The sequence below is a fragment of the Manis javanica genome, chromosome 8 (genome assembly GCF_040802235.1).
Source record: "Manis javanica isolate MJ-LG chromosome 8, MJ_LKY, whole genome shotgun sequence".
Taxonomy (NCBI): Eukaryota; Metazoa; Chordata; class Mammalia; order Pholidota; family Manidae; genus Manis; species Manis javanica.
In genome coordinates this window covers 2490493-2516428 of record NC_133163.1, presented here as the reverse complement: position 1 = coordinate 2516428, position 25936 = coordinate 2490493, and the positions used below count along the sequence as shown (strand labels likewise).

General features: G+C 42.1%; 1 protein-coding gene across 18 annotated transcripts in view; it reads left to right on the top strand.

Moving 5' to 3' along the window:
• Positions 1 to 22646, top strand: part of MARK3 (microtubule affinity regulating kinase 3) — a 92763-nt gene extending 70117 nt beyond the window's left edge. For 4 of the 18 annotated variants that reach the window (XM_073241787.1, XM_073241790.1, XM_073241791.1 and 1 more), the window contains 6 exons: positions 6900 to 7003; positions 13639 to 13803; positions 14498 to 14755; positions 18486 to 18512; positions 19796 to 19840; positions 22103 to 22646. In XM_073241787.1, the coding sequence (XP_073097888.1) occupies positions 6900 to 7003; positions 13639 to 13803; positions 14498 to 14755; positions 18486 to 18512; positions 19796 to 19840; positions 22103 to 22448 (945 nt within the window). In that variant the 3' untranslated portion in view covers positions 22449 to 22646. The other 14 variants (XM_073241796.1, XM_073241797.1, XM_073241793.1 and 11 more) reach the window with 9 other exon arrangements.
• Positions 22647 to 25936: the final 3290 nt, after the last annotated feature.

Here is a 25936-nt window from a genome sequence, read left to right as displayed (position 1 = left end):
ATTCTGGATATTAAACCTTCACTAAGTATATGATGTGTAAATATTTTCCCCTATTCTATAGGTTCTCTTTTCACATTCTTAATGATATCCTTTGATGCACAAAAGTTTCTAGTTTTGATAGAGTCCAATTTATGTATTTTTTCCTTTTGTTACTTGTGCTTTCCGTGTGTTGTAGCTATGACTTTCCTGTCCAATCCAAGGTCAAGTAGATTTAATCCTTTTTTTCTGAAGTTTTATAGTTTTAACTTTTTTTTTTTTTTTAGGAACATTATGTATACTGGACTCCCACCACCAAGTCCCCCTACACAGCCCAATACAGTCACTGTCCATCAATGTAGTAGGATGCTATAGAATCACTACTTGTCTTCTCTATGTTGTACAGCCCTCCCTGTGCCGCACCCCCTACATTATGTCTGCTAATCGTAATACCCCCCCCTTTTTTTCCCCACCCTTATCCCTCCCTTCCCACCCACCCTCCCCAATCCCTTTCCCTTTGGTAACTGTTAGTCCATTCTTGGGTTCTGTGAGTCTGCTGCTGTTTTGTTCCTTCAGCTTTTTTCTTTGTTCTTACACTTCACAGATGAGTGAGATCATTTGATACTTGTCTTTCTCCACCTGGCTTATTTCACTGAGCATAATACCCTCTAGCTCCATCCATGTTGTTGCAAATGGTAGGATTTGTTTTCTTCTTACGGCTGAATAATATTCCATTGTGTATATGTCCCACATCTTCTTTATCCATTCATCTACTGATGGACACTCACGTTACTTCCATTTCTTGGCGATTGTAAATAGTGCTGCGATAAACATAGGGGTGCATATGTCTTTTTCAAACTGGGCTTCTGCATTCTTAGGGTAAATTCCTACAGGTGGAATTCCTGGGTCAAAGGGTATTTCTATTTTGAGCTTTTTGAGAACTTCCATACTGCTTTCCACAATGGTTGAACTAACTTACATTCCCACCAGCAGTGTAGGAGGGTTCCCCTTTCTCCACAACCTCTCCAACATTTGTTGTTGTTTGTCTTTTGGATGGTGACAATCCTTACTGGTGTGAGGTGATATCTCATTGTGATTTTAATTTGCATTTCTCTGATGACTAGCGATGTGGAGCATCTTTTCATGTGTCTGTTGGCCATCTGAATTTCTTCTTTGGAGAAGTGTCTGTTCAGCTCCTCTGCCCATTTTTTAATTGGATTATTTGCTTTTTGTTTGTTGAGGTGTGTGAGCTCTTTATATATTTTGGATGTCAAGCCTTTATCAGATCTGTCATTTATGAATATATTCTCCCATACTGTCAGATGCCTTTTTGTTCTATTGATGGTGTCCTTTGCTGTACAGAGCATTTCTGTTTGATATAGTCCCACTTGTTCATTTTTGCTTTTGTTTCCCTTGCCCAGGAAGATATGTTCATGAAGAAGTCGCTCATGTTTATGTCCAAAAGATTTTTGCCTATGTTTTTTCCAAGAGTTTTATGGTTTCATGACTTACATTCAGGTCTTTGATCCATTTCGAATTTACTTTTGTGTATGGGGTTAGACAATGATCCAGTTTCATTCTCTTGCATGTAGTTGTCCAGTTTTGCCAACACCCGCTGTTGAAGAGGCTGTCATTTCCCCATTGTATGTCCATGGCTTCTTTATTGTATATTAATTGACCATAATATGTTTGGGTTAATATCTGGACTCTGTTCTGTTCCACTGATCTGTGGGTCGGTTCTTGTGCCAGTTCCAAATTGTCTTGATTACTGTGGCTTTGCAGTAGAGCTTGAAGTTGGAAAGCGAGATACCCCCACTTTATTCTTCCTTCTCGGGATTGCTTTGACTATTCGGCGTCTTTGTGGTTCCATATGAATTTTAACACTATTTGTTCCAGTTCATTGAAGAATGCTGTTGGTATTTTGATAGGGATTACATTGACTCTGTATATTGCTTTAGGCAGGATGGCGATTTTGACAATATTAATTCTTTGTAGCCAAGAGCATGGAATGAGTTTCCATTTGTTAGTGTCCTCTTTAATTTCTCTTAAGAGTGTCTCATAGTTTTCAGGGTATAGGTATTTCACTTCCTTGGTTAGGTTTATTTCTAGGTATTTTATTCTTTTTGATGCAGTTGTGAATGGAATTGTTTTCCTGATTTCTCTTTCTATTAGTTCATTGTTAGTGTAAAGGAGTAGAACAGATTTCTGTGTAGTAATTTTGTATCCTGCAGCTTTGCTGAATTCAGATATCTGTTCTAATAGTCTTGGAGTGGAGTCTTTAGGGTATTTTATGTACAATATCATGTCATCTGCAAATAGTGACAGTTTGACTTCTTTACCTATCTGAATTCCTTGTATTTCTTTGTTTTGTGTAATTGCTGTGGCTAGGACCTCCAGTACTATGTTGAATAACAGTGGGGAGAGTGGGCATCCCTGTCTTGTCCCCAATCTTAGAGGAATAGCTTTCAGCTTCTCGCTGTTAAGTATGATGTTGGCTGTAGGTTTATCATATATGGCCTTTATAATGTTGAGATACTAGCCCTCTATACCCATTTTGTTGAGAGTTTTTATCATGAATGGATGTTAAATTTTGTCAAATGCTTTTTCAGCATCTATGGAGATGATCATATGGTTTTTGTCCTACTTTTTGTTTATGTGGTGGATGATGTTGATAGATTTTCAAATGTTGTACCATCCTTGCATCCCTGGGATGAATCCTGCTTGGTCATGGTGTATGATCCTCTTGATGTATTTTTGAATTCAGTTTGGTAATATTTTGTTGAGTATTTTTTACATCTGTGTTCATCAGGGATATTGGTCTGTAATTTTCTTTTTTGGTGGGATCTTTGCCTGGTTTTGTTATTAGAGTGATGCTGTCTTCATAGAATGAGTTTGGAAGTATTCCCTCCTTTTCTATTTTTTGGAAAACTTCAAGGAGAATGGGTATTATGGCTTCTCTATATGTCTGATAAAACTCAGTGGTGAATCCATCTGGCCCGGGGGTTTTGTTCTTGGGTAATTTTTGATTACCAGTTCAATTTTGTTGCTGGTAATTGGTCTGTTTAGATTTTCTGTTTCTTCCTTGGTCAGTCTTGGAAGGTTGTATTTTTCTAGGAAGTTGCCCATTTCTTCTAGGTTTTCCAGCCTGTTAGCATATAGATTCTCATAGTATTCTCCAATAACTCTTTGTATTTCTGTTGGGTCTGTCATGATTTTTCCTTTCTCGTTTCTGATTCTGTTTATGTGTGTAGATTCTCTTTTTCTCTCAATAAGTCTGGCTAGAGGCTTATCTATTTTGTTTATTTTCTCAAAGAACCAGCTCTTGGTTTCATTGATTTTTTCTGTTGTTTCATTGTTCTCAATTTTTTTCATTTCTTCTCTGATCTTTATTATATCCCTCCTTCTGCTGACTTTGGGCCTCATTTGTTCTTCTTTTTCCAGTTTCAATAATTGTGACTTTAGACTATTCATTTGGGATTGTTCTTCCTTCTTTAAATATGCCTGGATTGCTGTATACTTTCCTCTTAGAACTGCCTTTGCAACATTACACAGAAATGTTCTGTTGTTGTCATTTGTCTCCATATATTGCTTGAACTCTATTTTAATTGGGTCATTGATGTATTGATTACTTAGGAGCATGCTGTTAAGCCTCCATGTGTTTGTGAGCCTTTTTGTTTTCTTTGTACAATTTATTTGTAGTTTTATACCTTTGTGGTCTTAGAACTTAGTTGGTAGAATTTCAGTCCTTTTGAATTTACTGAGGGTCTTTTTGTGGCGTAGTATGTGATCTATTCTGGAAAATGTTCCATGTGCACTTGAGAAGAATGTATATCCTGCTGCTTTTGGGTGTAGAGTTCTGTAGATGTCCGTTAGGTCCATCTGTTCTAGTGTGTTGTTCAGTGCCTCTGTGTCCTTACTTATTTTCTGTCTGGTGGATCTGTCCTTTGGAGTGAGTGGTGTGTTGATGTCTCCTAGAATGAATGCATTGCATTCTATTTCCTCCTTTAGTTCTGTTAGTATTTGTTTCACATATGCTGGTGTTCCTGTGTTGGGTGTGTATATATTTATAATGGTTATATCCTCTGTTGGACTGAGCCTTTTATCATTATGTAATGTCCTTCTTTATCTCCTTACTTTCTTTGTTTTGAAGTCTGTTTTGTCTGATACAAGTACTGCAACACCTGCTTTTTTCTCCCTATTGTTTGCATGAAGTGTCGTTTTCCATCCCTCCACTTTTAGTCTGTGTATGTCTTTGGGTTTGAGGTGAGTCTCTTGTAAGCAGCATATAGGTGGGTCTTGCTTTTTTATCCATTCTGTTACTCTGTGTCTTTTGATTGGTGCATTCAGTCCATTTACATTTAGGGTCATTATTAAAAGATATGTACTGATGGCCATTGCAGGCTTTAGATTCGTGGTTACCAGAGTTTCAAGGGTAGCTTCTTTACTATCTGTCTGTGTAACTTAACTTGCTTATTAAGCTATTATAAACACCGTATGATGATTATTTCTCTCCCTTCTTATTCCTCCTTCTTTATATGTTGGGTGTTTTATTCTGTGCTCTTTTGTGTTTCCTTTGACTGCTTTTGTTATTAGTTGATTTTATTTTTTGCCTTTAGTTAGTATTTGGTTGGTCTGCTTTCTTTGCTCTGATTTTATTTTCTCTGGTGACATCTATTTAGCCTTAGGAGTGCTTCTATCTAGAGCAGTCCCTCTAAAATGCCCTGTAGAGGTGGTTTGTGGGAGGCAAATTCCCTCAACTGTTGCTTGTCTGGGAATTGTTTAATCCCTCCTTCATATTTAAATGATAATCGTGCTGTATACAGTATTCTTGGTTCAAGGCCCTTCTGTTTCATTGCATTAAATATATCACACCATTCTCTTCTGGCCTGTAAGGTTTCTGTTGAGAAGTCTGATGATAGCCTGATGGATTTTCCTTTGTAGGTGATCTTTTTTCTCTCTCTGTCTGCGTTTAATACTCTGTCCTTGTCTTTGATCTTTGCCATTTTAATTATTATATGTCTTGGTGTTGTCCTCATTGGGTCCCTTCTGTTGGGAGATCTGTGGGCTTCCATGTTCTGAGAGATTATTTCCTCCCCCAGTTTGGGGAAGTTTTCAGCAATTATTTCTTCAAATACACTTTCTATCCCTTTTTCTCTCTCTTCTTCTGGTACCCCTATAATGCAGATATTGTTCCGTTTGGATTGGTCACACAGTTCTCTTAATATTGTTTCATTCCTGGAGATCCTTTTATCTCTCTCTGCATCAGCTTCTCTGTGTTCCTGTTCTCTGATTTCTATTCCATTAACAGCCTCTTGCACCTCATCCAGTCTGCTCTTAAATCCTTCCAGAGATTGTTTCATTTCTGTAATCTCCCTCCTGACTTGATCCCTTAGCTCTTGCATATTTCCCTGCAGGTCCATCACTGTGGTTATGGCCTTTATTTTGCATTCTTTTTCGGGAAGATTGGGTATATCTAACTCCCCAAGCCCTCTCTCTGGGGTTGTCTGGGTTATTCTTGACTGGACCAGATTCTTCTGCCTTTTCATGGTGATGGAGGTCATCGTAGGCGTGTGCCAGCTTGAAGAACAAAGTCCCTACCTGCTTGCTGGTCACCTTGCCCTTCTCCGCTGCCTGTGTCAGTTACCCTCAGACAGGGGGCAGTCTCTGGGTTAACCCTGAGCTGCCATGGGCAGGGAAGCCCTTGGGATAGCACAGAGCCCTGCGGGGAGTGGCAGGTGCACCACGTGTGTTCTCCTGCAAGAATGCCTCCCCTTTGTGCCTTGCCCCAGCTTCCTCTGTGCTGGGCAGCTGTGTGCTGGTGGCAGCCTCTGGGTCTGGCCCAGGTAATTGTGCTGGGAGGAGACTCTGGGCAGCTGCTGTGGGTGGGGCCACTCCCCAGCAGCTCCTCCTCTGTGGTGGGGCAGTGCCGGCCAGGGTAACAAATGGACAGCTGCTTACCACCGTGAGGGGCTTCAGAGCTGTGTTGCCACCCATGGGGTTAGGGCTCCTGAAGTTACTTAGGATTCCCAGCCTGCTCGGCTGAGTGTGCCAGAATGATTCCATCCACCTGTGAGACTCCTGTCCCTTTAAGACTTTAAAAAGCACTCACTTTTCTTTTGTCCCAGGGCCGCTGGCTGTGGGGCCCTGCTCGCAGATTTTACTTTTCCGTTTCTCTAATATCCAGCACACCATGCAATGTGTCTGTGCTCCCAGAGCAGATTACTAGGGCTGGTTGTTTAGCAGTCCTGGGCTTCCACTCCCTCCCCGCTCCGACTCCTTTCCTCTCACTGGAGAGCTGGGGTGGGGGGAGTGCTCAGGTCCCGCCAGGTCATGGCTTTGTATCTTACCCCCTTTGTGAGATGCTGAGTTCTTGCAGATGTAGATGTAGCCTGGCTGTTGTACTGTACCTTCTGGTCTCTCTGTTAGGTGTAGTTGTATTTGTTGTATTTTCAAAAATATGTATGGTTTTGGGAGATTTTCACTGCCCTTCTCACACTGCCATCTTGCTTCCTCCTCCCCAGTTTTAACTCATTTTTTATGTTGATTTGTATGTTTACCTTATATTTGTAACCTTTGCTTTTTTACTTCTTTATTTTGAAAGTACTTCTTTATTTTGAAAGTATTAGCTTTTAAAAGTAATGGATCTATCTTCTTACTATAGTAATCCATGAGTTATTTATTCTTTGTGGACCCTATAGCCTAGCCAGCTTTTCAAAGTCACCCTATCATAACCATTTTTCATTGTTTCTGTCAGTAGAAAAGGTAGAGGTTGCTGCCTCCACCCTCTATTTCAATCTTTTGGCCAGTCCTATTGATATATTAATGTAGGTTTATTTGAAAACTGAGTATTCATGTGTTTTTAGATGAGTTTTTTTGTTGTATTATACTTAATAGTTTAAGACAAAATGCCCTATTTTTAATAGAGTAATACAGCATCTGGTGGAATGACACGACGAAATACCTATGTTTGCAGTGAAAGAACTACAGCTGATAGACATTCAGTAATTCAGAATGGCAAAGAAAACAGGTAAGAAATTTTACCTGTTTGCAAGAAAACTTATTTTTCCCAGGAGAAATGGAAGCATGTCATTTACTTCTCAGGTTTTATAATCAAAATCCAAAGAATAATGGTAAGTATTCTGTAATGGTAAGTTAAACTTTAATGTGAATTTTTAGCGAGATAACTAGAATTCCAAATTCCTCTCATTTTTCAGACTTTATCCTCCTGGTTGGCTGGCTATGTGTGGTGATTGAAAAGGTTGAGTTAAACTAGGGAGCTTTCCTAAAGGAGGTGGATAGTAACCTATGGTTTAATTGTAGAATAGTAAATAGGGAAGTGGAGGGTTTTTTTTTTTAATAACTGAAACAAAGGCTGATGGGGGAAATAAGGTTCTGAGGCAGGGAGCCTTTAGAGCGCTGGTAGGTAGGGTAGGTGAGCAGTTTGCCAAAGGGCCCAGGTGGACAGGTAGTAACATAGGCTCCATCTTAAAAGAGACACACCTGAGAATGCCAGAAATGGAGAACACAGTCCTTTGAATGATTTTAGTTTGATGGAAAAGCAAGCATACGTAGGATAAACGTGATTTAAAATACTGAAGGAGTGGTATTAAGTAGGTCTGGAGACCATGGGGTAGGGTTAGTGTGGGGGACAGAAAAAAAGAAGTTGGATTGGTAAGTAGCTAAATGTATTTTGTATAGAATGAATTTCCCAGGCTAAAATATATTTTTCTTCTGTCTTTTTGGAGTGTGTTGTATAAACTAAATTCAAAGTAATAGATAAAATGAAAGTGAGCAAGCGGGGTTCTGGAGCAGAAGTCCATAAAATAAATTCACATCATGTTTCATTGTGCCCTAACCTCTTAACTTGAGCATTATTTGATCATGTGACAGTCCCTTGTCTAGCATCAAAATTGTTTTTCTTTTTTTCTCATACTTTCGGAAATTGCATTTTAAGGTTTCTGTTTCCTTTAAATCTCATTTGTCAAATGAAACGTTTGATCACTAACTTATGTGACAGCCTAAGCAAAGATTTTCCTTTGTCCCTTCATCTTTAAAACCTGTTATTCCCTCTTCCTCAGAGTACTTAAGTTTGAATTGATATGAAGGTAAAGGCTTGTTATGTAAGGTTATATTGATTATTCAGCGAACTTTTAGAAATATTTACATTACAGCATTCTCTTTCTGATTCTGATGTGCGTGCTTATTTTAACATTGTCTTCATGATTAAAATTAATAACGAGTATAGCAACTGGACTAGATAGCTACAAATAATGATTGGTGTACTCCTTCTTCATAGTAATCTATGGTAAATTTTCCTTTTTTACAGTTGCATTCTCAAATCTCTAAATTTTCTTCTAGTTTGAAGTGATTTAATAGAGGATATCAATAGAAAACTACAGAAGTTTCTAATATGGTTTCAGTCTATAGAACTAGTAAAATGTAGTCTTATAGCCCTTTTTGTAAATTCTTAGAAATGGTTGGACTGTTCTGTCAGAATCCTTTTGAACTTAAGAGTGTACATTTCTCTGAGGTATAGAGTCAGACTTTTTTAAAGTCTGTTAAGATGAAGATTCACTATTTGTCCCCTGCTTGGGGGGGGGGTGTATGTGTGTATGTGTGTGTGTGTGTGCGCGCGCGCGCGTGCACATGCACTTCCAGTGCTTTCCCACAGTCACTTAGTCCACTCTTTGGACATAATTTTAAGAAGTCTCTAATTTCTTGAGAGTCATTACCTGTCTGTGTTTTACCTGTAGACACCTTCCTCTTTGGGGGTGACTCCGCCTGATCCCAACCTGGGTCTCATTGCTTCTGTTAGTATTGATCATTTAAATGCTTTGCTTGTGAAAGTGTTACCTTTATTTTTAGCCAAACACAGCCTCAGTGCCAAACCACACAAGATGGGGCAGAGCCTGTAATCTAGTAACATCCAAGTTTTCTTTTCTTTCTATCTTAAAAATGAATTGAAAAAATGGAAAATTATTGGAGGTTGGAGTGCTAAAGTAGCAGTCGTATTTCCTAGCGTCCAGTTCGGGCACAGAATGTGACAGTTCCCTCCCCCTTAAAGCAGATGCTTATGCTGTGGGGAGGCGCCCTGAGCCTGTTCTGTGCACAGGCAGCTGCTCAGGCAGATCGTCGCTTTTTCCTCTCCCCTACATGCATTTTACTCCTTGCCTGAAATACTAGTGAACTACAGGGTCCCTGGATCTCTGTGAACTTCTAAAACAGGGACATTAATTTCTATTTTTATCCTTGAGTATGTTGGAATTTTTTCTTACATATATGGAGTGGTTATACAGAATCCCACCATGAGAATGATCATGGCTAATAAAAACTATATGAAAGTTTAAACCAGAGGCCACACTTGTCTTAAACAAGCTTTCAGCTAACTTCAGAATCCTACTCTGGATATGGGATGATGTTTTAGAGCCTCCTGAAATATAATTTTAATAGATTTTTTTCATTTAAAATTAACTTTATTGATCCTTAATAAAGCAGCCTTCCTCTTCTAGCAGCTTTGCTATGTGAAAAATAAAGCTAATCATTGGTATCTAGTGAAAAGCTGTGGGTTTTGGCAAATTGCTGCTTTGAGACAATCATGTGAGTGGTTTTCTAAATCTGTGAGTAGTTTTCTAAGTGAGTCTCTCATTTTGAAACCAGACTTGCTAAAGTCCACTCTGCCTTCTGCTGTAATCCTGCTGATGTAATTATTCTGCTGCTTCTGATGTCTGTCTAAGAAAATGGCCAGGTTCTCAAATTGACTAACAGTCGTTATAAATAAGGTATATAATTACATCTTCAATTGTTTTAACTCTGTCAACATTGTTTAGGTTTACAATGAGTCTTAAACCACTTAGCACAGACACTGACATGTTGTAAGTAGCTCAACAAATGCTAGCTTTCATTATTGAGGATAAATTGTTCAGACACAAATGTATTTTCTTAGTTTTAAAATTGTGTTAGTTTTAAATTAAATTTTTTTTTTAAGGCTAAAATTTTTAGTCTTAAAAATTTTGCTAACCAACCTACATAACATAGACACTCTGAACTGCTTTTTCATATGCTTTTAGATATATGTATAAGAGGCTGGTGGAAAGGTGTTCATTTGAGGAACCCCAAAGAAGTTGTGTGATGTCATTATAATAAAGCACAAAAGAACCTTTCCAAATAAATTTTATGTATTATCACAAGTAAAATTGTAAAAAAAAGCTCTACTCTTTTATCCATTTATCCACTTGTCCTGCATCAAGGCACAGGGATTGAGCAGAGAAGATTTGATCACAGCTAACACGTATATCTTTTGGATTATATTTTAAATTATTTTTGCCTAGTCACTGAGTATGCTTTGAATCAGCAACCAAAACATTTCATATCAGGATGTTCTGATATGGGGTAGATGTCATATCAAACAAATTGTAAAGTACCTGTCCTTTAAGAACCATAAGTGGTTTAGGGTTTTAAAAGATAATCAGATATAAATACAAAGCAGTTAGGAAGATTAACAGGAACTTCATGCAACACGAATTTTAAGAAACACATTGCTATTTCTGTAAGTAAAGGTTTAAAAAGTGGTTCTCCCTTGGACCTAGAACCACTAAAAATGTAATGCAGCCACTGTGTTGCCCATGTCTATTGTTGTGGGCTAGCCTGTGAAATAACAGCCAGTCATTTTAACACTTTTCTGGGAGTAAAATTTTGTGCAGCTTTCAACAGCCAACATGATGAACACACACTCCATTGTGATACTGGGGTTGTTGTACATACAGTTTTTGTGAGTTTGATTGTACAAATTTGAAACTTAGCAGACATTTACTGAGTTCAGTGTTTTCTAAACTGCAGTACTAGGCCTACCGTAGAAGTAAAAAAAAACGTGTTTTGTTGCTTGCTTTGTGGAACTCATTCTGCGACATGGATTACATTTCTTTAAAAAAAAATTTCATTTAATTGCCTTTAAGACTAGTATGTCAAAAATTTTAATAACCAACAATGAAAATATCAATTTACATTTCCTTTTTGAAAGGTCTCTAAATTTAAGGAGGGTCAGTTTTTTGGTCCAAAGATCCAAGGGGTATTGGTCCAGATAGTCTTGCCATGTTTATGTGCCTTATAAATCTTGGCTACACTGTCCAGCCAGTGAGCAGTGTGCCTCATGGGGAATAAATCAAGCATCTTCTTGCTTAGCATGCTGGCTGAAAGTCTTACTTCTCCAGAGTCTTTGGGACCATTTATATTCTCTAGGGAAGAAGCCAAATACTCTCTGACCCCTCTGCTTCCCCTGTCTCCCTTAATGCATCCACTGATCCTAGCTTCTAATGTGGACAAGAGAATATCAGCAGCTGGGCAAGGAAAATGTGTGTTGACCCTTGACCTGCCTTGAATAGATAATAGAGCACAGAAGACAGTTGTATTTATCTGTATCTTTAAAAAAAATATTATTCACATATGTGTGTGTATGTATGTATTGGGAGAAACCAAACATTTCTTCAAATAGTTGAAGCAGGTAGGAACTCTCTGTGTGCAGGTGACAGGAACCACTCCAAATAGGCTTAAATTTAAAAGGGCATCTCATCTATTAGTTCCTGTAACTCAGAATGTCAGGGAGAGAGTCGGGGTCCGTCTCATAGTCTTGCTTCCTCTGTAGTAGTTCCCTGTTTGGACTCAGCAGCATCAGACTGGACATCTTCCCACACTCAGCTCTGCTCAAACAGAAGCCCTGGGGTTGTCTCCTGGGTCTGTGTTGGTCTGGCTCTGGCCATATGCCCATCTCTGAATCTGTCATGGCAGGGTAGCTAGGAAAGTCTGGGGTGGAGTCAGCAACATCTGGAGCCCAGAACACTGCTTCCGCCTTGGCAGAATCCAAGTGTTGCCACAGAAGAAAGAGTGGATGCCAAGTGGCAAGAACACAAAGCTGAATCTCTTATCTTTATGAGGCCTTTGTTTCCAGTTCTCTTCTGACTATATTAGAGCCACTCTCCCAAGTCATAGAGCAGAATTCTCAAACAAAAATACAGGGAAAAGCAGATCTTCTTGAATAATTTATTATAAAGACCCATCTCCCTCATATTGGAACTATCAGAATTCCAGTGACTCATTTCATTAACTTACCTTTCTAGTTCAGTGAGCATTTATGGGACACCTGTCTGAGGCTTTCTGCCTTGGGGACACGTTGGTGAGATGGCAGGCTGTGCTTTCAGGATGCTCAAGCAGGGGAGAATCACTACCATACAGTGTGGTATGCAGTAGCAGGTGCACATGCTAGAGACACAAGAGTAAATGGCAAACTCCTGATGGGAGAGGGCATCAGGGAAGCTTCATGGAGGGGATGACCTTGTGTGTTGAATTTTGTTGAACATGGAAAAACACCAGCTCTACAGGCACAAAGAATAGCTCCTGCAAAAGTTCTTTGATCTGATAGCATGACCTAGGGCCTGCACATCGTCAAGAGGGCCAGGAAGTCAAATTCCAGGAGGTAGCAATAGAAGGCAAAGCCTGGAGTGATGGCTGCCCCAGGCTAGGTGCCTGAGGATGCGACCTGGATGCTCTGGGAGGAGTTTGGACTTCATATCCTGAAGATTCAGTGTGCTTTTGAAAGGTTATAAGCAGGTGAATGACAAGGTCAGGTTTATATTTTAGGAAGTTCCTGTCTGTACAGTGGACAGGTTGGAGGTGTGTGGGTGAAATCGAAAAGACCAGGGAAGACAGGTGCTGAGGAGCAGGCCTGGCAAAGACATGAAGCTCTGGTGGGGGGCAGTGGAGAGGGTGGGCTGGCTGCAGCACTGTGGGAAGTTGGCAGCAACAGGATGTCATGGTTGCTCTGGATAAGGAGCTCTGGTAAGGGAAACCCTGTGTTTCCAGGTTTCAGGCTTTGAAAGGATTTCCACTGAAAGTGATCAGAATTCTAAGTCCCTGATTATCCTTAAAGGAAAGAAACTACCCCCTTTGGGGTTCCAAGGACACAGTGAGTGAGCTGGAGTTCAGGAGTAGGACGGTCATGGTGAGACTCGTGCGGACAGTTTTATGCCGTGGCTGTCCATGGCAGGTGCAGCTGCAGACTTCCAGCCCTCCTGCCCCCTCTTTCTCTGTCTGCATACAGGGCACCTGCTCATCCTCATTTTCCTACCCTGACAAAAGTAGCACTCATGAGCCCTTAGGGATTTTGACTGTTTTTGTAAAGAAATGAATGTCCTTTGAGTAAAAAGATTCTCATCTATACTTAAACAACATAGGATCCCTTATAAATAACAACTAGTTACTGTACCTGTAATTTTACTCACCCATTTAAAATACAGCAGTGTACTTTGGGAACAGGTTGAGAACACAGTGGATTCATAGATTTACTTCATCACTTCAGTTTGGAGATACCATTTTAGGAAAGCCTTCCTTTTATATACAGCTCAAAGACATTGTCCCTCCTATAAAATATTCAGACTTGTAAAATGCTGTTTCTTTAAAGAAAACAAGCCTTAGAAATTACTGTTTCAATACAGCTACAGGGTAGCAGTTGCTCCAGAATCCCCAAAACAAGTTTTAAGAGATTTTTGTTCTTTGACAAAAATGAGATGGTTTAGGGAGGAAGACGTGCTTTAAACAACAGGTTGCTCTTTTTTGTCATTGGTCCGTCATACTGTTGTTTCTGCCTCTACCTGAACCCAAACCCCCTCCCAGCCTGACAGAAATGTTCGCTTACGCAGCTAGCCCTGCCTCAGTTTGTACCACATCTTCCACCTGTCGGCTGAGACATCAGAAGTCGATGTCCATGTCAGCCTCTGGGCACCCCAAGATGATGTTACTACCTCCAATAGACAGTGAAGGAGATAACTTCAAGGCTATGTAAGAAAAATGCACATTCCTCGTGAAACTAATGTGTACTCACTGCTTCTCAATTTTGTGCTGTGGATTTTGTAGTCCAAGGTTTTGTTGCACTTGTCCACAAAGTGCCCTTCCTGTGTGTGGTTTTAGTTAAGCGCATCCTGTCTCATGGTGTCCTTGGTTGTCTGTGTGTGTCTCGTGCCTTTGCATACCACAGAGGGCATAAGAAGCCCCTCCTCCAGGTTGTATTCAGCATGGGGAACCTTACAACACTTAGGCTGTTTGTGTGCTTCCACACTTTTTAGTTGCCTATTCTTCAGTTTCACCTGCACAGCCTTCATGTCTTTTATATCAGCAAGGCTCTCTGCATGTGAGTGATCTGAGAGGGAGACAAAGGAAGAGAGCTGGAGCTCACCATCCTCCGTCCTAGAACTTCCCTGCACTGATCTTGTCCTTGAAAATATTTATGTACTATTCCCTTGAACTCCACGAGGCTTTGCTTCATCATACATTGTTCCTTTGATACCCTTTCCTGTTAAACTTAGCTTTTGCTCCTAAGCCTGTAAAATACCTTGGGCCTCAATTTATTATAACTGATTTTCTCTACTGTATATAAAAGGTATATTGTGATTGTAAATTTTTCTGTTCTGTGTTTGCCCCAAAGTTGGGATTCTGTGAACAAAGATGTAAGAAACTATTACGTTCTGATTCACAGCACTGTTCCTGATCAGAGAACTCCAGTTGCTTCCACACACAGTGTCAGCAGTGCAGCCACCCCAGACCGAATCCGCTTCCCCCGAGGCACTGCCAGTCGCAGCACATTCCACGGCCAGCCCCGGGAGCGGCGAACTGCTACCTACAACGGCCCGCCAGCCTCACCTAGCCTGTCCCATGAAGCCACACCATTGTCACAGACTCGAAGCCGAGGTTCCACTAATCTTTTTAGTAAATTAACTTCAAAACTCACAAGGAGGTAAGTGCCAGGGGGGTTGGCTGTGTGGAGCAAACACAGGAGGAAAAGGAGAAATGTCTTGTCTGTTGTGCAGCCACTGCCCATATGCTTTCCGTTTTGTCTATAGTTCACAGCTTTCTGGTTTAAATATCTAACCTTATACGTTAAAATCTTTTAGAATGGGAGTTGAGCTCAGAGTCCTTTCCGACACTGTAGGTTCTCTGGCGGTGGCAGGTGGGTACTGCTGCTGTTCGTACGGCTCCCTTCGGTCACACATGTGCAGGTTCCCTGCAGGTCAGCAAAGCCCAGGTCCGTATGCAGTCACTGAGGAAGACAGGCTTTGGTGTGATCAGCCCTCGGCACTGGGCAGAGGCATTTCCTCTTCTCTCACTCACTTCTGAGGGGCACTACGTTCCTTAGAGTCTAAATCTTGAAATTGTTCTTCTGTTCTTCCAAAGTAACTCACTCTCTTAGATGGTGTAGTTTTGGAGTTAAAAATCCCTGGTTTATTCTCAGCAAGAAACTAGTGTCTAGTCACATATAAAATCCTTCGTGTGTCCAGGAAGCTGTCCTTTTGGGGCTTGGGAAATCTCTAAGGGCCCCTTGAGATAGTTTAACTTTATTTTCCATAATGTAGTCTGGAGGTTGCAAAAGCCTAGAAACATTTCCTGCTGCAAGAGTAGAAAAAAAAGATAGCGCTTTGCACCAAAAGCAAATAGGCAAAGGCACCTTTAGCTGGGACCACATCCAGGAAACCTGAGAGCCCCTGCAGTTCCAGGACTCCCAGAGGAAGTTCTTGGAAATTAAGCCTTGCTGGGGTTAGTATGTCCACACTGCCCCGCAGGTTTGCTGTTACAGCCCCTCTTGTTCATCATCTGTATCTTACAGAAGAGCAGGGAGGGTCTTCTCAGAGTCTAAAATGATGGACACCCTCTACGTCTGTTCCCCTGTACTCCCTGTGGCCCGGTAGCCTACTGCTCTGTTTCAAGCTGTCTTTGTTTTAACCTGTATGCTCAATACCACTTCGCATCTCCTTAACTTGTCCACTATAGTTTATTTTAGATCAGTCATCTAAAACTTAGATATCTGAGTCACATTAAACTGTCCTTCCCCAGGTGGTTTGTCACCAAGACACTGAATACCAGCCTAGGGGGGAATTCTGCTATCCATTAGCATTGACTAGAGGTCAGAGAGTTCCAGTCTGCCCTCTTACTTTCTCCTTGGCCCCTTTGCTGAGACACCCCATTCCAGACTGGGCAGAAGAGCAGAATCGTGGAAAGGGCTTCTCCAGGTTTCAGGCACCCATTTGTGACCAGTGAGAGAGACAGTAAGTTCAATCGAAGAAGAGTCTGGTGACCCCCAGAATAATCGTTCCTTCCTTTCAGGGTCATCCGGTGGCCTATCCCTGGCCTCCCTGTCCCCCAGCTCCTTCTTCTGGGACTAGGCTGGAATGGAATCTGCCTCTGAAACTTGGGTGGGAGGAGGTGGAGCCAGGTATCACTCACCTGGCTCTTTACCTCCCTGACCATGCTTAATGTCAACTGGCATTTGGCCCTCTGAGCTCCAGTCGCAGGGGGATGTGCAGCAGTTAGGCCTCTCTAAACTTTAGTTATGGGACAGTCAGCTTTGTATCCTTACATTTTGGTCTATAACAGGCTCTTAAATAAAACCTTGCACACCATTAAAATCTTTGAATTTGTCTCCTTTGTGCTCTTTTTTTGGTCATCTTAATACTATCACTAATGAAAATAATACCAGCTACCATTTAGTGAGTGATTACTATGTGCTAAGAGATCTATGGAGCTAGATGTGCTCGTTTCAGATTTATAAACATGTATGTGTACACACACACATTCTCTCTCATACACATTTAATTTCCACAGTCTGCCCTGTGGAGTAGATATTAACCCAGCTTTATAGAAGAAACTGGAAATGAGGTGCAGAGAGATTAAGGCACATGTTCAAGATCCTGCAGCAAGAAAAGTGCTGAGCCAGGTTAGCTGATTGCAGAAGCTTGGGTCCCCTGTGTAAGATGGTAAAGGGCCACAGCAGGCAGAGCTCCTTTTCCTTCATTTTCTAATCAAGTTTATTTCATGAATTTGAATTGAATTTGGAGACTGGGGTTTCTTGTTAAAAAATTCCAGGGGTGTCACCTTATTTTGCAATTTCTAGACAGTTTCCACCCCCAAATGTTTGCAGGAAGATAGTCTCCTATTGAAGTTTGCAAACTGAGGGCTTTCGTCTTCTGTGGTATGCGGTACTTCGATTGTAGTTGGTTCATTCTGAAAAAAATAATCAAGAGTCCTTGCTGCTGCCATCAGTGTCAGCTTCCTTCTCTCCCTAACAGTTGCTGGGGTTGAAGTTCTAGTGCCTGAATTGCAAAGAAGGCCTTTGGGGACTTGGTGGAAGAGAGCTGGTACCAGAAAGCCTGCACTCTGCTCCTGGCTCTGCCCTGGGTGTCAGTGTGGCCTTGGGGGCCAGGCCTGGCCCTTCAGGGAGGTCCCTGCAGGCAGAACAGCCCAGGCATAGGTGTAGGCACCTGTGAGGGCCTCAGCTCTCTACTTCCTCCTTTTTATACCCCAAGAGGCCCATGGGAGTGAAAGTCTAGAAAAGTAGTGTGAAAGGTACTTGGTGCATAACCCTAACTCTTCTCAGGAGATTTGGAAACGGACCTTCTAATCAATTTTCAACTAAAACGTAGTTTAGATAATGTTTTATATTTGTCGTACTCAGTTATTTATGAAATCTTTTCACATGCATGATCTCTGCTGCATGTAACCCTGCCTTGTACCACTTCTGATTTGATTAGGAAGTGGTTGGCAGTTATCCACAGTAGTTAGATATTTTTTTAATTGATCAGTATCTGAGGCAATGCCAAAGTTATCCCAAATTTTAAAAAATGCAAGAAATTCATTAATACAGTCAGTCACTCAGCATATATATATGAGTGTCTCCCATGTTCAGTCACAGAGCTGGTAAGTTTTAGAAGTAGTTTGACAAGCCTAGCCTGCACTTGCCCAGGAATGCTGATCACGTGATCCTATAGACTGGATCTGTAGTTTGGAATTTCTCTAGTCAGATTCTGTTCTGTACAACTTAGGCATCTTACATTTTTTTAGCAAGCATAGTCATTTTTAAATACATATCTTCTAGCCTTTACATAAAATAATATAAATGAAGCCCCCACTTGTTACCCTGCCATTTAATTTTCACTCTTAACTGAAAAGTTTTATTTCACTTTAAACCCCAGAAAGTTATGTCTTTAGATGACTTATACTACTATAACAGACGTTCTATTAATGCTTAAACCATCTTTCTGAAATAAGTAATGATTCCCTTAATTGTTAAACATTTTATAATGAAATTTTTAATGTATATGAAACTGAGACTTGTTCACAAGGTATTCTGAAGGAAATTGATAACTAGTACATTGCAAACAAGTCATTAACAAGGTTGGATTTTATTATCTTAAAAGTATATCCATCTGAAGAACCTTAAGTTTAATTACAGCTAATGTCAATATTTACTGATAAATTCTTTCTTACAAGTAGTTTTTTACACTTCTGATTAAAAGGTCACATCCTCAATTACCTGTATTAATTTTACTTTTTCAACAAATGTCACTGTTTCATTGTTCATTGGACAGAAGACCTCTGTTTTGTTCTTTTTCTCTATATAATTAACTAGATTTTATATTTAATTTGTGCAAGTCATTTTTGTTAATTTTTTTTTTTGGCTTAATTTCTTTTAGAAACATGTCATTCAGGTTTATCAAAAGGTAGGATTTATATATACACATTTTTTTTCAATCCTCACCCCAAATTGGCTCCTGCAATTAACAACAGGTTTGGCTTTCTAGCCCTGTTTTGTTTTGTTTTTCCCTTCGAAACTAAACTTTCTGCTGAGGACTAAATACTTACTTCTTTAAAAGGAAACTGTAAAGAGCAGATTAACTCCATCAGGCATTTTTGAAGGGACTTTGGCACCCATATAACAAGAGGCCTACGCATGCTCTGCATTTTCTTTCTTTGGTAGAATTATTTAGCATCCAAATAATTCTGTCTTTCTACTAATAACACTTAGCATGCTTCTGTTTGAAGAATGAGATGCTCAGTAATGTTAATGTACAATTAATGAGTAGCCTCAAGCATGCAGAAGGTAAGTGGTCATTGTGTTAGTCATTCTTTATTTCACAGGATTGAGTTGCAAGGGCTTTAAAATGACAGGGATCTTAGCTAACATTCTAATACTGGAAATAAGCATAAAATTCAGACCTACAGCTTTATTTGGTTTAGGTTTTTCAGAAATTGAGATGTGGGCAGCTGCCTTCCAGACATGTTGTAACATTTTTAGAGTGGAAGAGTAAATAGTGTGCTTCCTGAAAGCCACTTTCCCACCTGCCACTGAAGAAAGAGGTCCCATTACTTAAAGTGCTGTAGTAAATGTATTACTGGATGAATATTTTTTTGATGATAACAGTCAAAAGACCAAAAACTTTGCTGTCTTAGAATGCACACTGATTAGGCCAGAAACCTGCCCCCGAGGCCTCACTGTGCCTGTGCCTCGGCTCACCCGCTGACGGGACCGGTGGCCTTACCAAACAGAGGAGTGCTGCTTCCCTGTGTGCAGTCCACGCCATGACTACTTCAGAATTAATCTTCCCACTTGCCAGTTTTTTCCTTGGACAGACAATATTGTAATTTAATAAAGAATTCAACTGATAGAACTAATTCCTTTTCATTGGAAACCCATTATGCTTTTGGGGGTGATTAAGATGTCAGAACCGCTCCAGGTGGAGGCCATGCATGTTCCGGTTCCAGAGCTGGGCAGGCACACCTGTTGGGCACATAAAGCAGGTTTGCAGCCAGCCTCCTGCCTGGCCTGTGTGGATGCGTAAAGGGCCACTGAGTCAGAATGTTACTAAGCTCAGCTGGTGACAAAAATGCTTTGGATTTGTGTGTTCTATGATGTTTATGTTTGTATATGGGTGGCAGTGTACCGGTATGTAAGATCTCTTTTCTCTTTCCCACTTTTCTGTGCTTCTACATTGTATTCGTTGAGGCTTCCAACTGAATATGAGAGGAACGGGAGATATGAGGGCTCAAGGTGAGGGAAATGATTTTTACTTAAAATATTTTAAAGGTGTTTACCTCATGTCTGTGGCACAGACGATGCCCTTTTCTGCATGTCCTGCATCACATTCTTGCCCTGTAGGATTGCTTAGCGAGCTGTGCATGGTGGGTTCAGAAGTGGATGTGTGTTACTGCTGAAGGCCTCCGCCCACGAGCTGCGCCGCACCCCGGTGGCCACTTGAGGGCACCGGAGTGCCGCGCCGCCTGGCGAATGCCTGCCTGCGTCATCCCAGCCTGACTTTGGCCTCACCTAGTATTTGGTGCTAAAATTCACATCCCTCCTGCCTGGTCCTGGCAACCGCGAATGAGGCCTGGGAGTCGGTAGGAGCGCTTTCAAGGCGTCTATGACTTCTCGCATGGTTCTGGTCTCAAGGGATGCAAGCAAAATCCTGAGTAGAATGTTCGTATTTCATATTAGATTTTTTTTTTTAAGAATGTTTTTGTGTAGGGTGTTTTGCTTTTAAATATTTATAGCTGTCATTGTATGAATTTGGGGGTTAGGGGAGTCGCCAAATAGGCTCAAGACTGACTTGCTAGTTCTAGATCTCTCCCACTGGTGTCCTTGTTAACCTAATCACCACCATGCTGTTCAGGTCCTTGTTAATCCATCAGCTCTCTTCCTGGCCTTTCTAAAGCATAGGTCTGATCGTGTAACTTCTGAATGAAAACCTGTAGTGGCCCCTTCCCTAATAGGAACGGAATCGGAGTACCTGCCTCCTGATGTGAGGAACAAGCACCCTGGGCCCGGGTGGTCTGTGCACGTGACTGCCCTCAGCACATGGCTGCTTTCCCACTGCCTTCTCTTTGCGTGTGATGTTTCCCTTTGCCCAACACAGACTTGTCGCGTCGTTGAAGTGATGTGGGCGCTTTATGGCTCCTCAGACGCCAGCCCCTCCGGGAAGCCATGTCCTCCTTACCCACCCTGCCTTTCCCAGCACCCTCTATTGGGCTGCCCTACCTTTCCTGTGCTACTGCTGCCTCCTTAAGCTAAAGGCTTCCCTCTCCCAACCCAAACTTAGTTTGAGAGCCTTCACTCATTTTTGTGACCTGTTTAGTACTTACCAGCACTTTATACCTAGGAAGCTTCTGATCACTTTTAGTGGATGTGTACCAAATTCAACATTTCACCAGTAGGTTGGCAGCCTGCAGAAGAGCTGTACACATAGCAAAGACTATAGCTCACCCTCAGATCTGATGAATTTGCCACAGGACTTAGTGTATTAAACATGCATATACTGGGTGTTTTTAATGCACAAGGGCTTTTAGGTATTTGTGGTCCTAACTGAGGCATCCAGATGTACACATGAGAACATAAACAAGTCTGGCAGTGATGATTGAATGTCAAGAGCAATAAGATAGTAGATGCCTGTTCTTGGAGTTGCCAAGAGAACCGCGCCTGGGGCCCCACTGTGACCCCGCCTCGTGGGTATTGGGACCAGATCTCACACTTCATGGACCCATACAATTAGTATTCAGATGGGTTGTTTCATTGCTCAGCAGCAGATAATGTTTAACGTTTCAATTCTCTGTTTCAGTGTAAGATAATAAAATCTGAGAATTATTTTTGACTGTGGAACTGTAGGTTTAAATTATAACAAAACTTAAAGAATCATATCGAGGTGGGTGGAGGGGACTAAGAATGGCCCATGCCCAGCCCCTTCTTGTGTGCTCAGTACCTTGGGCTGTCTGCAGGGAAAGCAGTTTTAAACTATGTTGAGTCACTGGTTGTCCTGAGTGTAACAGTTACGATGCAGGTTATGCTGAGTTGAATTAAAGAGAATTATGGTAGAGGAGAAGCAGCCAGGCAGAGCAGAGCTGGAGAGTGGCCTGCAGCCCCTCCTCACCAAGCTGGGCCTGTGAGGAGCCCAGGCAGCTCCTGGCCACCTGCCGTCAGCCTGCAAGAGCTGGACTCTAGAAGAGGTTCTCAGCATTCACTCTCCCTTTCCTGATTTCCAAGGATTCTGTTTAACAAATTATTTTCTTCATCTTAGTAAGTACAGATGGCTGGTAGAAATTTTTCAGCCAGAAATGTTTTCTTTGGGGGTGTGGCTTATGATTTTTGTAGGGGGGAAGAAAATAGATGACTGCTTCTTAGAAAGACACTTAACCAAATGTGGGTCTGTTCAGTTAAATGGAGCTTAGTTATGCTATTGAAGGTGTCGATTATGAACTAACTAAAGTAGAAAAGCTGGTTTTCCTGTGCAATTAAAAATAAACCTGCCACTGTGCGTTTCAGTCGCAACGTATCTGCTGATCAAAAGGATGAAAACAAAGAGGCAAAACCTCGCTCCCTGCGCTTTACCTGGAGCATGAAAACCACTAGTTCCATGGATCCCAGTGACATGATGCGGGAAATCCGCAAAGTGCTGGATGCCAATAACTGCGACTATGAGCAGAGAGAGCGCTTCTTACTCTTCTGTGTCCACGGCGATGGGCATGCAGAGAACCTCGTGCAGTGGGAGATGGAAGTGTGCAAGCTGCCAAGACTGTCTCTGAATGGGGTCCGGTTTAAGCGGATATCAGGGACTTCCATAGCTTTCAAAAATATTGCTTCCAAAATTGCCAATGAGCTAAAGCTGTAACCCAGTAATTGTGGTGTAAATTAAGTAGCAATTTAAAGTGTTTTCCTGAACACTGATGGAATGTATAGAATAATATTTAGGTAATAACGTCTGCATCTTCTCAATCATGATATTAAACTATAAGGACGAGAGCACGCCTGGGAGCGAAGGCTGGCCTTTTTTCTACAAATGCACTACATTAAAGATGTGTGACACGTGTGCCCTCTGTCTTATTTCCATTGCCCTGAAAGTCAGTGTGTGCCTCCCATCTCCATGTGCCTCCCGTCTGTGTGGGTGTGAGTGCACCATGTGGGTGTGAAGTAGTGCGTAGGAAGCATCTCCTTACACTGGCAGCCAGAGTTGTTACGAGTACCTCTGTGGGAGATCATTTGGTGCTAAAACACTACAATTGCCCAGGAGGAAAATATTGAATTACTACTAAGAATTAACCTTAAGACTAGTTGATAATTAATACAGGTTTACAGTTCATGCCTGTGGTTACGTGTTTGTTGTTTTGTGGGTTTTTTTTAGTACAAAAGGTTTAAATTTATAGTTGTGAACATTACTTGTGTGTGTTTTTCTAAGTAGATTCACAAGATAATTAAAAATTCACTTTTCTCAGTAAAATCTTGCATTGTCTCCTGATACTGTATGTAAGACTCAGATGAAGGCAGTGACTACAAGTATTATGTTCTGCCTGCACCACCACATGGAACAAAAGCAAACAGAAAGTGTATGAAGGCCTGGGGTCACTTTGTCCTTATTGTGGATCCCAGCATTTTATGATTACTAGCATCTTTTTTCCCCAAAGGCAATAAAGGGAGAAGACAGCCCTCCTGGTCAGCTGAGAAGAAAGGGAATCGGGAACCCAGCAGCCCGTGTTGGAGAAATGCCAGGTCTTGCCAGCTCTGGGTTGCTCTCCATGAAGTATGTAATTTTCCTCCCTTGTTTTTTGTGATTCAGTACAGGAATCAGACCTGTGTTTTTTTTCCCTATACCTGCATGGCTACATAGAGGGGTAATGAGTGCATCGGTCAGGTTGATGCATCACTCTCACGGGGAGATTGTCACAGAGACCGGTGTGTGTTTCGGATTCTGGGTTTTTTGTTGGTCCAAGTATGAAGGTCTTGACAGGCAGCCCCTTGGTCTGTTGTAACCAAGGGCAGGGCACTGTTCTAGGTGTTCGGGGCATATGAGTGAACAAAACAAGATCCCTAACCTCTTGAACTTTGTGCTCTAATGGGATGGCAGGAATGAACAGTAACAAGTGACGTGTCTAGTATGGAACAAAGTGGGAAACGCCATGAAAAACCTGCAGAGCAGAGTAAGGCATTGCACAGGTCCTGGAGTTCAGGTAGGTGCCATGTTAAATAGGTTGCTGGGTGGGGGTGGGGTGTGTGAGCAGAGACTTGGCTGCAAGGGAGGCACCTAGCAGAGGCCTGACGCCAGTGTACAGTGTGGTGGAGCAGAATTGTGGGAGATTCAGTCAGAGCACCAGAAGGCCTGCAAAGCCCCTGCAGATAAGGGTCTTTCTCTCAGGTAGGAACTGCTGTAGGGTTTCGAGCAGAAGAGTGGCGCAGCCTCAGCTTCCCAAGGATTGCTGGAGCAACCATGGTGCAGATTCACCGTAGGGAGCGAGGAAAAGCCAGGAGAGCTGCTTGGTGGCCAGTGGCAGTAATTAGACAAGAGGTGCTGCTCTCCCTGGGAGATGGTGCCTGCATTCTGGATATGCCTTGAAGTAAGAGTCGGCTGCATTTGCTCTTGGACTGGGTGTGGAGGAGTGAGAACCAAATGGTGCAGAGGCAGCGGAGCTCTGCAGGCAGAGGCGGCCACAGCTTGGCTCCTTTTCTTTATGTCTAGGGAGCACTCTGAATTGCTTTCCCTATTTTTGTTCCCAAGGACAAACTGAATACTAATAGTTAAACTCCTTTAACAGAAATTAGTTGACCCTATGACCTGATGAAATGGCCACTCTTTATGCAGACACAGATGTTTATATTATTTTCAGTGGCTTATTTGTCACCAGCAGTCTGCATATTAATGTGTTACTGATCCAGTGAGAAATGGGTACTCACCCACAGATGTCATCCAAGTTGCTCTATTACTAATTGACTTTGATTTGATTTTAGTGGCAACATTGATAGTATCACCTTTTCTGAGGTTAGAACATGAAATCTCATCCTACTAAGGGACCTGAGAATATTACATTCTCAGGATATGGCTTGTTCATTCTGCATACAATGAATTTTGAGAAAGAACATTCTAAATACTTAAAATATCTTGAGATGCAAAGACCAGGCCGCATTTTCCCCATTCACTTCCCTGGAATCCTCTAGGGGTGAGTCCAGGTGCCTGGCAGTTCAGTTTACCTTATGACTAGTGTTGTCCCCCTCCTGAAAGTAAGACGAATATTCCAGGTATGCTGACTTTCGTCCAGATCAGGCACATCAGAGGAATCAAGACAGTGTTCCTTAGTGACATTGATGGCACTCAGATTGCCCTTTCAATTCTGAAAGTGAAGACCCATGCAGAAAACGGTCAAAAGAAACATGACTGTCAGAAACGCAACTGTGATTTTTGGCATGGCATCTGTTTCCCCAAAAGCCCAGAGAATGACGATATTTAAAAGAAAAACCTCCCTGTGGGTGTGCATTATGAACAAGTTTCTGTTGCCATGGAAACCATTGCTGGAATACCCTGGCCCGGCAGCTGTGGCTCAGTGAGGGGTGCATGGAGACCATGGAATCCACAGAGCAGTGGTCGCTTCCATGAGCACAGCCCCCAAGAGGCTCAGGCGTGCAGAGGTGCATTTTCACAGCTCGGAGCTCACAGACCAGGGGCATCAGAAGGGCTTGGGTTGGCAAGCTCAGAACTTTGCTTTTCTGTGGTTTTTCGGTGGGGGGGAGGGAGTTGGTTTGGTTTTATGTGAATTGCTAATTTGCCATGAGATTCTTTAGACAGCTTCAGCAGCCCACATTTAAAAGTGGGGGTGTGGCTGCCCTTGAAGGGAGCCATGTGAAGGGAGGGGCGCCCTGACAGCACATGGGCGAGTCCTGGTGTGACTGTCTTCAAGTAGAAGGCAGCATCCTCACCAGTCAGCAAGGACAGAGTCCGCCATCTTTGTAAGTCAGTATTCAGTTTGCCCCTTTGAGAGCCGAACCCAGACAGAGGTGGTACATCCTCAGAGGCAGGGTTCGCCGTGTGGCCTGGTGGCTCCCCAGTGTGGCAGCTGGGCCAAATGCTGTGTGGTGTCAAGGCAGCATCATGATGAGCCTCAGGAGTCAGAACAAGCTCAAGCAGGGCACCTGGGCCTGTCTCTGCCCATCACATGGTGAGAAGCCATCAGAGACACCAGTATGGGAGGAGGGAGTTTGGGACATGGGACAGGGCTGGGGACCCGAGACTTTTCCTCACATTTAAAGGGCCACACTCTGAAAAGGAAAGCCAGCTTGCTAGAGTGGCTCTTGGGGGTGGAATGGACAGCAGGGTGGACTTCACAGGGAGGCCCA